This window comes from Crotalus tigris, unplaced genomic scaffold (assembly GCF_016545835.1).
Source record: "Crotalus tigris isolate CLP2741 ecotype Arizona unplaced genomic scaffold, ASM1654583v1 scf7180000017935.1779662, whole genome shotgun sequence".
Classification (NCBI taxonomy): domain Eukaryota; kingdom Metazoa; phylum Chordata; class Lepidosauria; order Squamata; family Viperidae; genus Crotalus; species Crotalus tigris.
In genome coordinates, this window is record NW_024096727.1 from 595,932 (window position 1) to 607,408 (window position 11,477).

An 11,477-nucleotide genomic window follows, 5' to 3' on the forward strand; every position below is an offset into this window, starting at 1 on the left:
TATGCATATACTTGTATGTGTGTCTCAACCTATACATAAATACAATATATAAAGTATTTAATATTCATTATCAAATTTAATTTTAGGTGGAAGAAGCTAGACTTTCTCCAAATAAATGATTTTTATTTACTCTTGTCACAATTATTGCCTGTTGGGTGGGGAGTGGTTATTTTTCTTGCTGCAGTAATTCACATGCTTCATAGAGTGTTATTCTGACTACATACACTTCCCAACAGAACGGAAGGACCTTTTGAATAAGGACTATTCAGGACTAGTAGAGGATTTCCTCTTGTTGTTGATAGCTTCCTTTAAAATGATGATGCAATAATGTCTAAAGAAAATTCAAAGGGAGAATCTACAGACAGTAAGGCATCAATATGAGGCAAGGGACATTGTTTAACTTAACTGCTGTTTTCCTTGCAAAGTAATACAGGGAACAGCTATTTTTAAAATGTTTAAAGAATGCTTGGTACATTTGCAATTTCCCTCAGCCTTGCTGTATATGTCCTATGTCCATGAACTAATGCACCATAGAGCGTCTGCCTGGGTAAAAAATATATATTTGCATTTACTGTGCAGGACTTTTAAAATGCAAATTGCATCTGTGGGATGTGCATTAGAATTAGATAATTAATTGAAATAAAGTAATGTAGAGGAAGAATGTCATCCTTTTCTTCCACAGCAGTATTTACTTTCAATAGAGATCTTGTTCAGATGTGGCTTCTATAAGAAGCAGAGCCTCTTCGGTTAATAGTCCCTTTCCCTACTTTGTAGAATGGTTTCTTGAACAACATTCATCAAACTCAGGTATTACGGTTCAGCAAAAACTTGATACTACAGAAGTAGTTGTAGCTTATTACTATTAAGTAAACAAAGTCTTTCTTTTTTATTGTTGGATTTGTTTTCTATAATTTTCATGCTTTGAGTTCATGGTAAAGGCAGACAATATTTTTTAAAAAAAATCTAAAGAACAGCAGCAGAAAAATATTGCTAGTACCAAGTTTGTAAGAAATAGCTGAAAAAGTCTAACGAAATGCACAACTTTCTGTCACTAAATTCATGTTCCTACCTATTATTTATCATATTATTTTCAGAGGTGAATTCCTTAATGCTTTCAACTATCAGGAAATGTAGTTTCAAGCAGAGTGACATTTTTCAAAAATAAATAAACTGTTGCAGGTAGTTTAACAACCACAATTCGGACTGGTAACTCATTCATTAAGCAAAATGATCACTAAGTGAAACTATAACTGTGCTTACGACCTTACTTCAGCTTTGCTTTGCTTTACAGAACTGCGAAGATAATAAATGTAAGAATTGGCTGCAAAGTGATTTTTTTTCACCACTATTATAACTGCAAATGGTCACTAAATAAGGCAGTTGCTAAATGAGGACTACCTGCACTGTATACTGCCTTTCACATGTTATCTTCCATAAACACAAGATTATCCTTCGTGGTTTAAAACTAGACCCAAATCAATGAGACTTAAGTTACTCAGAGAAGTAATTGAATTACTCACAAATTAGTCTCACAAATTTCAACCAACTTTAAGACTGGATTTAAATATTATTCTTAGCCATTGTTTAACAGTGGCCTACTCAGCAAACCATAGTTGGTTTCACACAATGTCTAAGACAAAATGAAGCAAGCCACTCTAACTTAGTTTGATATGTGGATCCAGATTAAGTAGGTTTAAAACAAGATCCAGCTGAAACCATTCCTCTTCCCATTATATATAAGGGGAAGGGGGGGTGTGTGTGCATGTGTGCGTGACAAAGAGACATATTCATATATGCATATGTGTTTTTTTTGTAAATATACCTGCAAGGAAGTTATATTTCTGCAAAGAACAGGGTCCAGATCAAAAACAGAAAAGAATCTGTATTGGGTTATTTTACCCAATGATTAATCTTGATTAATTCCCATACTTCACGGCTCTTGTCTTCAATCACTTACATCTTCTGTCCATTCATTTATCCTCAGGAGTATTTTCCATTTGTATGAGAAATATAGGAAACACAAATGTTGGGATAGGAAAGTGTCTTAATTTATATCTCATATAACACAAATAATGCTAGTAACTTGCTACAATACTACCCATTTATTAAAGCTGGAAAATGTGCACAGTATCATTTTATTGTGTCCTATTATCAGAATTCAATAGTAGCTTTTTTTCTCTTAAAACGAGGATAGAAAAAATCCAGATTTTTAGATGCTCCGCTTCTACATAAAGCAATATTCTTCCAGAGTTACTTTAACAAGATTTACTGTTATAAGATACAGTAAGGTTACAAAAAACTCCACAAATGGATTGGTTTCCATTTAGAATCCAATTTCTCCACTAGGGTCCCAAGGCTAATGCTTTCTCAGTCTTCTTAATTCATCCTGTGTGAACTTGTGAGGAAGCTGTTCTCTTAATTGATAAAGGAAGAATGTCCAGATGTTTAGGATGTGAATTTTTCACAAGTTCATAAGGTACCATTATATCAACAGGGCTTTTGCAGAGCCAGACAATAAGTTAATTGATGAGAAATGGTGACGGCTGACTCAAATACATTAACAGGACAGCTTTGAGGGAAGGTTGGGAGGTTATAACTTTTATTTTCTTTAAAATCTATTTTAAAGTCTACATCTTTTTCATCTATTCTCTGCCTCAAAATGGTGGAACATCATGCTGCTAGTTTTCAGCACATAACAACCCTCTTTCACAGAGTTCTTGTGGCACTAGTACATCACCTTGAGCTCCTATACAAAAGACAGAATATAAGCTTGACAAATATAAAATATAGTGGCTTAGAATCTGCAGGTACTATTGGGGACCTAATACTGGAACCATGAATTGTTCAGGAATCTTTTTATTACACCAATGACTGCAGTAACAAAGACAGACAGTCAGACAGACAGACATAGTGATATAGATAATGGAGATAGTGATAACTGTGCGACCAAGGCACACATTTCTGACCTTCACAATCTCTCTCTCTTTCAGTTCAGCATTAGTCAGTTAGTATGGATTCTCCTGTGCCTGATCCTATCTTTTTTATCCTTTTGTAGAGCACAGAAATTGCTTAAACAAGCAATTCCTTTAAACCAGTGGTCCCCAAACTTTCCAGCGGAAGGGGGAGAGACGGTTCTATGCCACTGGCGGGCACATGCACTCGCATGCAAAGCTCCATTTGTGCAAATGGAGGGTGCACCCGCCTGTCACTTGCACAAATGGAGTTTTTCATGCGAGTGCTTGCACTTGCCTGCCTCTTGCGCAGCCTGGGGGTTGGAGATCCCTGCTTTAAACAAGCTCTCCTGTACCTGACCTGTTTTTTCTCCCCAATCCCCATAGCAGAGAGTGTGGAGAAAGGGATTACAAGAGAGTAAGTATGCAGGAACACTATGACGGATACATATGGAAAGGTATGAGCCAGAGCTAGCTGTTTGCTACCATGCTTTTGGCTCCCAGAAGCCAGCACACTAGGCAAACAACCAGCACCAGCTCATTCTGTTCTATGTGTAGGGCTCACTGTGTTGTGTCCCTCTTACTCTCTTGTGATCCCTTCCTTTCCAATGAAGGTAAATACAGACATTCATTCCATTAATTGCTAATTATGGGTGAACATTCCAAGTCCTTGTACTGGAAAGGAAGCAACTCAGAACTCACACTTTTTAACTGAGATCTCTTTAACCATAACAGCTCAAAATTTTGCCTTACCTACTGCAATATTCCTTGCACACAAATATTTTATTTAACCAAGTTCCCAGTACCATAAATTGAATTCATCTGATTTAGAGTTTACATTATTTAATGTGCAGTCTATAAAAAAGAAATTGTTATTGTAGGGAACTCACATTAAATACACATCTTAACCAAACAATTAAAACATTGTCTGGTGCATAAACAATCAAATTGCTTTAAAAATGGTTCATGATGCATATTTTCTTTGTAAGCTCTGGTAAAATCAGGACACACAAAGCATTAAATGTTTAAAGCAACCCCAAACAAATTACAGTAATGGTGTAACAGGTGGAAAAGTTTTTTTCTTGTTTAATTAAATAAACCTACCAACTTGATTGTTCTTATTCTTTTATTTAGGCACAACACAAGTACAAAAGTATTCAAGTCCAACTGAGTGAAACTCTGTTGAGTTATCTTTAAGAAACAGATTATTATAAAACCACCCCAGAATATATACAACAGTCCTTTCCAAACTGAGGAAATCCTTTTTTAATGCCCTCAGTTTTATTTCATTTAATTCCTCTTTCCAATGTTAGTGAAGACATGCCATATAAAAAAAAGTATCTGCAGTATATTAACCATTTTTGTTGTTATTAATGTTCATCTGCTTTGTGGATCCCATGATAAAATTCTCAAATTCTATTATGCAAAAGTTTTGGTTATGTCAAAAGGATAAATTATATAGCTTTAAACAAAATCTCTTTTAAATTATTCACAGTATTCATTTTGCTTGTACTTTTAAATGGATATATGTCACGTTTTCTGTATAGTTTTGTTATGGACTGAAATTTTCAAATTCAAGATATTATGGAGTATTAAATATATAAATAACCATGAACTATAAACATGGGAAGTCCTGAAATGCTGCCAAATAAAGCTTCAGTTCTGACTTACTGAGAAATTAAGGAGAGCCTTCAGCTTACTCAACACTTGCTAATTATAACTTATGCCTTACCCTATTTTTTTCAGGAATGACTAAATTTCTTAAAACTTTTTTGTTCTGTAATTTACAACTGGTGGTATCCAATTTTCTCCGATCACCAGCAGAACTAATCTGTCAGTGGAAATTCTTATTTCTTCTTGTATCTTTTCCAAGGGAAATCAATTGCACGTTGAAGAGAACCCAGCATGATAGTATCCTTCATAGTTCCCATTGTTATAACCGGGACTGTATATGACAAACTATAATACACAGATTGTTTTATTTTTACACTAGTGAAACAAGAGCCAAAATAACTGAGTTCTCATCTGTTCATCAAACCATCTTGGTTTTGGGAGTCATAAGTAGGACTTCAAGGTATGAGACAAGCAAAAAGAATTTGGGAAGAATAGGAAAAAGTTAATGGAATGACCTCATATCCTGCTTTATCAGCATGTTAAAAATAATTACATGAAGTAAGATGCTATCTAAATTATTCACACTGAACTGATGAAGTTGTCACCAATCTCTTTTAACCATCAGATTGCTGGGCTGAATCTAGTAATGTTAATTGCAATATCAAGATATTTTCATAAATAAATGGGAAATAGGATTAATATAATGCAGCGCTAGCAGGTCTTTTTCTCAAAAACCCAGCTTGAAAAAACTTTAATGACAGAAACATTCTGTTTATAAAAACTAGGAAAACAACTGTAATTGCTTCAAATTAAATTAGTGATCTTAATTCCAATTGAGATCGCTCAATAAATGGCACACCAAGTCCAATGGAAAATAAATTATTTGAACTGAGGCAGCAAATCTGATTCATTTAATGGCCTTAAATGCAGAAGCAGAAAATGGGCAGAGAATAAAAACTTCCATCTATAAACTTTTTGTGACTCTTGCAGAAATTTGTTCCCATAAAAAGTGGCATAATTAAGCACAAAAAAGCCCAAAGAATGGGTTATATTGGGAAATAAAAGCCAACAACGCGCATATTTTGGAATCAGTACAGTGGTTTCATCTGATTTGTCAATGGTTTCGTTCAGAAATACAGAAGTCAGAACATGGCTAACAAAATATTTTGTTTTAAAAACATCTCAGAACTACAATCAAACATGGCAGAGCAACATATGTGTTAAAGTCCTGGCACAGAAAAATAATATACAGTATAATGTAGACAGAAATTCTAGGGTTCTTTTAAACCAGTGCTTTCAGACAAATAATATTTGAAAATATGACTAACATCATACAGTAGTCAGCATAATTCATTAAAATTAATATCTATTATAATTCAAAGATTTGGATAAGCCTCTGCATTCAGTCTGCTAGAATAAATGATGAGGAAGGAAAGAAGAGAAACTCTTTTTGTACAGATCCTGTTAAAACTGAAACTGTACCTTTTACACCAAACTGTTAAAAATGTTCAAACCAAAGTTGGAAGCTCCACAGTTCAGAGGAATATTTACAGTCCCCATACACACATATGTAATTCTGGTTCCTAAAAGGCTCCAATCTCAGTCCCCCATGGTCTGTAGGGCTTGCCCAGACTGGCTGACTGTGTTGAGGCAGGTGGGCCGAGAGCATTAGGAGACAATAGGTGGAACGAACCAAAGGAAAAAGGGAATGCAGATAAGGAGGCCATGGAAGAAAGCAAGGGAGGGGAGAGTTTAGAAGCGGAAGTGACCACAGGGAGCACTGGTCCAATGGTGCCACTAGGGGGCAGTCTCAAGGAAGAGGACTCAGCATGGGGAGGCACATTTCTGCTCTGGTGAGGGCCTTCTGAAGAAGCTGCTGCACCATTTGAAGTGGCACGCCCATTCTGAGGCAGCAACAAAGGATGGGAGATGTGAGGGTGATGTCCAAAAGCACCGCCCCAAGGAATCTGTCCAAGCCCACTGTGTGAGCTACTTGCTGCTTCCCGCTGAGAGGCATAATTATTCAGGTGAGACACAAGGCGGACACGAAGAGGATCGGAGCTATCCAGCCCCTCTATAATGCTAAGATAGCGGGCTACTTCAGCCAAGCACTCACGAAAACCTAGACTCCGGTAGTCCATCGCAAGAGCATGAGCGTCAAAATAGCCTAGAAGAAAGGATTAAACAGGGAGGGGTATTAGAATGGGTTCCCATCCATTGGCTGGGTTCACAGCTAACATTGTCCTGTCCTTTTGTTTTAACCTCAGATTAATAAGCTGCAATAGCTGGCTTCCCATATTGTATTATGCCCAAACCTTAACACATCACATTCATCTTAGGGAAATCTTGAACATTTACTTCATTCAAATAGCAATCATTTTCCCTAAATAAAATACCATTAAAAATCAAAACAAATTGCATACAAATTATGCATCCAGATGTGATGCATAATAAACATGTTTTAGCAATTATAGCAATTACATGCTGCACTTGTGCCTAGAATATAAAACTATAGTTAGTAATGTCAGTAAAGAAAAATATGCCCCATTTTGAACTACAGAACTTGTGTGTTCTGAACTATGAATCTCATCTGCCTCTTCTCTGTATTTCATACTTTTAACCCCAAATCCAACTCAAATGTCCACAGACACAAAACCTATTAGCAGAACAGATAATAACCTAGTATAGAGGTGAGTGGAAGATAATAGTATTTGACTACTCTACAGGAGTACTGTGAATATTACTGTGGCTAAAAAATTGTACATGATCCTTTTTTTAAAATGATCCTATAATTTAGTGCATCTTTAATAAGCTACATATCAAAGCTAAGGAGAATAGCCAGGGCTTAAAATTTTCTAATTAAGTGATGATGAAATTCAAGGTAGGAACTTAATCTGTGTCTTAATGCAGTCCTAGACAACTGCTCAGAAAAAAAGGCCATTGCTTCTAATAAATCTTCTGTCCAAGCGAACCTTGAATGGCATGCATTTTTACTATCCATGTTTACTCAAAAATGAGTAAACCCAACCCAGCACACTAACAAAATATTTAATTAATCATTGTTTACTGAACTATCCCTATCCCTTGGGCTCATACAACCCAGAGGGCCAATCTAAGAAGTCACAATGTACACTCCAATTCCAGCCTCTCTGAAAAAGGGGCCTCAAGGAACTGCAATTTTATCTTCAGAAAATCACAATGAACTGGTTACAGTATTATCACAATATAATTAACATTTATGCTCAGCAAAAGAAATGCAATCACTATTTATAACCCACAATCTAGAGCAGCGGTTCTCAACGTTTGTGTGACGGCGAGCCCTGTCACACAAACGTTCTGTGCATGCGCGGCGCCACCCCCTGAGGGGAGAAAATGGCAGATCGGCTTCTTTGGCGACCCCCGAAAAATGGTCGATCGACACCAAATGGGGTCGCGACCCATAGGTTGAGAACTGCTGTTCTAGAGCATCAAATAAATTGGATTACAATTCCCATACTCTATAACCAGTATGGAAATTTTAGTCCTACATTTCTGGATGTTGCCAAATGAGGGAATCTCATCTGAACACTCTGGAGCAATAACCCTGATTTTTAATAAGAGTATTCTCCAGTTAATAGGATGCAAATTACAGCCTATAAATTGCACTACTGCGTACCAGCTTATTACAAGGATGCATCAGTAAACAGTACATTATTGTTAGGAAATTACATCATTTTCTTGTATCCATGCTCTTCCATGATTTGCAACTACAAACATATTATATCTGTACAGCATCCTGGTTTTTTGACCCACTAAGAAATTATAGCAGTTATCAGCACAGAGATTAACTTAAATATGGCATCTAGTATAAATCACAAAAATGACAAAATGGGTGTTAAGACATCACACTGTAAACCTTATTCTTTCACATTTGCATCTAAACAGTAGATCCAAGTATATAAGTCATAGGACTTGCATCATTACATCATAACACTTATTTTGTCCCTACTATATATATATATAGTAGCCCTTTTGTACTATTGTACATGCAGGACTAAGTAACTACACTATAAAATGCTCCAATGTAGTTTCTTCTTTACAAGAAGATTCCATTCCAATTTCATTCTCCACTACTGAAATTTGCATTCTCCCCACCCACCAAATCAGCATTCTGTCCATTGAGTGTACTAATCTATCCATACCAGCCAGCCTCTTTTTGGAGTTCTCCCACCAACCTCTTTCCATACAAAAGAGATTGTATTTTTGCAAATCTTTTGAGCACCCACAATCACAATAGTGTTGCTTAAACAATATAAAGAATACACTTGGGAGAACACAGCTACTTTCTCAGTTTCAGCTTCCGGCTAATCCTGCTGATCTTCAGTTCTAATAATTAACTGCCAAGACAGTATTTCAATGCTAGGCAAAAAAAAAAAAAATCTTACCTTTTCCTCCTGCTGTGTGCAACATTTTCAGATGATCTACTGTCATCTGCAAGATTTCAGCTTTCTCCAATTTGGCTGAGCCCTAAGAAAGTAAAGACAAATGTCAATGCAAAGGCAGTTGGGCTCCAGGGAAGCACAGAGAGAGCCAGAGAACAAGACAGCAAGACTAAATTGCAGCACTGAACTCCCTCAAACTTACCTGCTTTTCAAAAGCACTAGGCACCAGCCTCCTTAACTCAGATAGGCTATTGTTGATTCGATCACGGCGACGCTTCTCAATAATCTGAAAAGAAAGGGTGTTTTTTTTTCCCCAGAAGCAATACTGGCCAGTGTGGTGGGGAGAGGGGTGGGGTAATTGTTCACATATCAGAGCAATTCAAGAGGAAAAAAACTTACACCTCTACGTCTTTTTCTTGCCAAGATCTGGGAAGTGGTGTTTGGCGACATTGAACCTGGAGCAGAGCTCAAATTTCTAAAAACAGCAAGGAAGAAGTCAGCACAGATCCAAAACAGAAAATGGGACACTATTCCCACCCCTACGAATTACTACACTAGACGCAGGTGTAAGTGTGCAAATGGGTGCAGAATAGATGCTAGTATTATTTCCAGGTAACTCTGATGCCTAACACCATCCACTCTTCCTGCTTTGAGAGCCAAGATCTGCTAGAACCAGTCCTGTGCCAATCAGTATATATTAGCAGTTAAAGTTTTGGAAAAAATGTTAAGACCCAGAAAGACTGCCTCAAGCATGTGCAGAGTGCTCCTTCTTGACCATAACTTCTAAGGGAAACTGGGTGCACAGGCAGCTCTGACTGCCCTTCTGTTTCTCGCTTTAGATACTAAGTTCATTTAGAAATAAATCTTACTCAATCCAGTACAGCGCTAGCCGGCTTTCTAGTGAGTAGCGGTACCCGATTCGAAACCGATTGATTCGGAAGTGAGTTTCGCTGGGTTGATAGGGCTTTGGCAAGTGGGCACAACTTTTAGCTTTGTGATCAGAGTGAGGCGGCTCTGCAGCTTGCCTACATGGATATATAGTGTTGCCTACCGGGAGCCGAGATAACACGCAGTATCCACGCAACAAGCAGCCCTGGAGCTAATGCAGCAGTAAGACGAAGGGCCAGGGAGCGACCTTGCCTGCCTGCCTGCCTGCTTACGCGTGCGACCGATTTTTCCCGGCGCCCTCACCCGTTCTCGTCCGCACTCTCCTTCTCCACTTCGATGGGTTCGTCCAGCTCGCTGTCGGAGGAGCTGTAGTCCGGATGTGCCCGTTTCATGCTGCCGGACCCTCCAGATACCAGTCCAAACAGAAAAATGGGGGAAGAATTCCGCTTCCCGCCCGTGTGAATGAACGAGTGGGTGGCAATTCCCAGGTGCCAGCTCAGTGCGCTCGTTGCAGCCGCCACCGCGCTCCCTCCGGCTTCGTCTCCCCCATCCCGTTCCCACGCTTCGCCTCTTACCCGAGGGAGGGGTGTGCAGTCAGAGTGGCGCGCCAGGCGCTCCCGGCCGCATACGACTTCTGTGTAGCCATTCGCTCTCCCGCCTCATCTAATTGGTTAAACCTTGCCGGGGCCGGCCAATCCCCGTTGACAAGAAAGTCACTCAATGACTCGCCCTCTCTTACTGCTGATTCCGATTGGCTGACAGGGTTCGGATTGGCTCCCTGGCCGAGTTGAGAGCCGCCGTCCGCCCCCTCTTGTGTCCCACCGCCTCTCCTTTCTGCAATTGGCTGGGCCGGAGGCCAGTTGGGCGCTTGCAGAGCCACACGCGTGGCTGGGCGGCCGTGGGAAAGTTGCTCTGTACCCGGCTGGCGGCCAAGCGGGACTGGCGGCGGCGGCGCTGAGCGGGGCGTGCATGGACGGCGGCTGCCGCGTGTGAACCTCCCCTGAGCGCGGGGTGAAGCGGCGATGGCACTCGGGCCGTCGGCTTTGGCTGCCCTATGCTCTACCATCGAGTTCACAAAGCGCCGCGGCTCTGAGCCCAACCGAGGGCGGGCTGAGGCAGCGTTTGGCAACTCCGAATCCTCTCGCCTCCGGGCCCGCCATTTGCGAGGAATAACTTCTGGCGAAGATTTCCTTGCAGGTTCAGCAGCATTGGCGAATTACAGGCTATACTTCTAACTTAGCTCGCTTTAGCTTAGCAGACATTAATAGATGCAATAGATGCCGCCTGTCGTTTTGTGACGGGAACGTCACTCAGCGCTTTTCGTTGAAGTCTGTTTCCCCCATACGAATGCCACTCGCCAAGGGTGCAAGAAATATATATACAGTTGTGGCCAAAATTGTGGAAACTTTTGGGAAAAGTGCACAGTAGAAATGCCACCTTTGGTTAAGTTTCCACCAATTTTTCTTCTAATTTCTTTATAACTGCAGCTTTGTTCACTTAATAATACTGTTTTACATCGCTTTCTGGGCAACCAGTCAACTTACTTTAATTTTATTATGTTTTACAAGCTTGCTAAATGAAAGAACACAAAAAACCCAACCAA

The 11,477-nt window shown here is 39.5% G+C and overlaps 1 protein-coding gene across 1 annotated transcript; it reads right to left on the reverse strand.

Annotated features, from left to right (window-relative positions):
- Positions 1-4,013: 4,013 nt before the first annotated feature.
- On the reverse strand, positions 4,014-10,526 carry HEY1 (hes related family bHLH transcription factor with YRPW motif 1). The gene is made up of 5 exons (XM_039344698.1): positions 10,178-10,526; positions 9,386-9,461; positions 9,189-9,272; positions 8,990-9,071; positions 4,014-6,732 (listed from the first exon to the last, which is right to left on the reverse strand). Exons 1-5 carry the CDS (start codon positions 10,264-10,266, stop codon positions 6,149-6,151), a joined length of 915 nt encoding a protein of 304 aa, XP_039200632.1. The 5' UTR covers positions 10,267-10,526; the 3' UTR covers positions 4,014-6,148.
- Between the last annotated feature and the right edge of the window lie 951 nt (positions 10,527-11,477).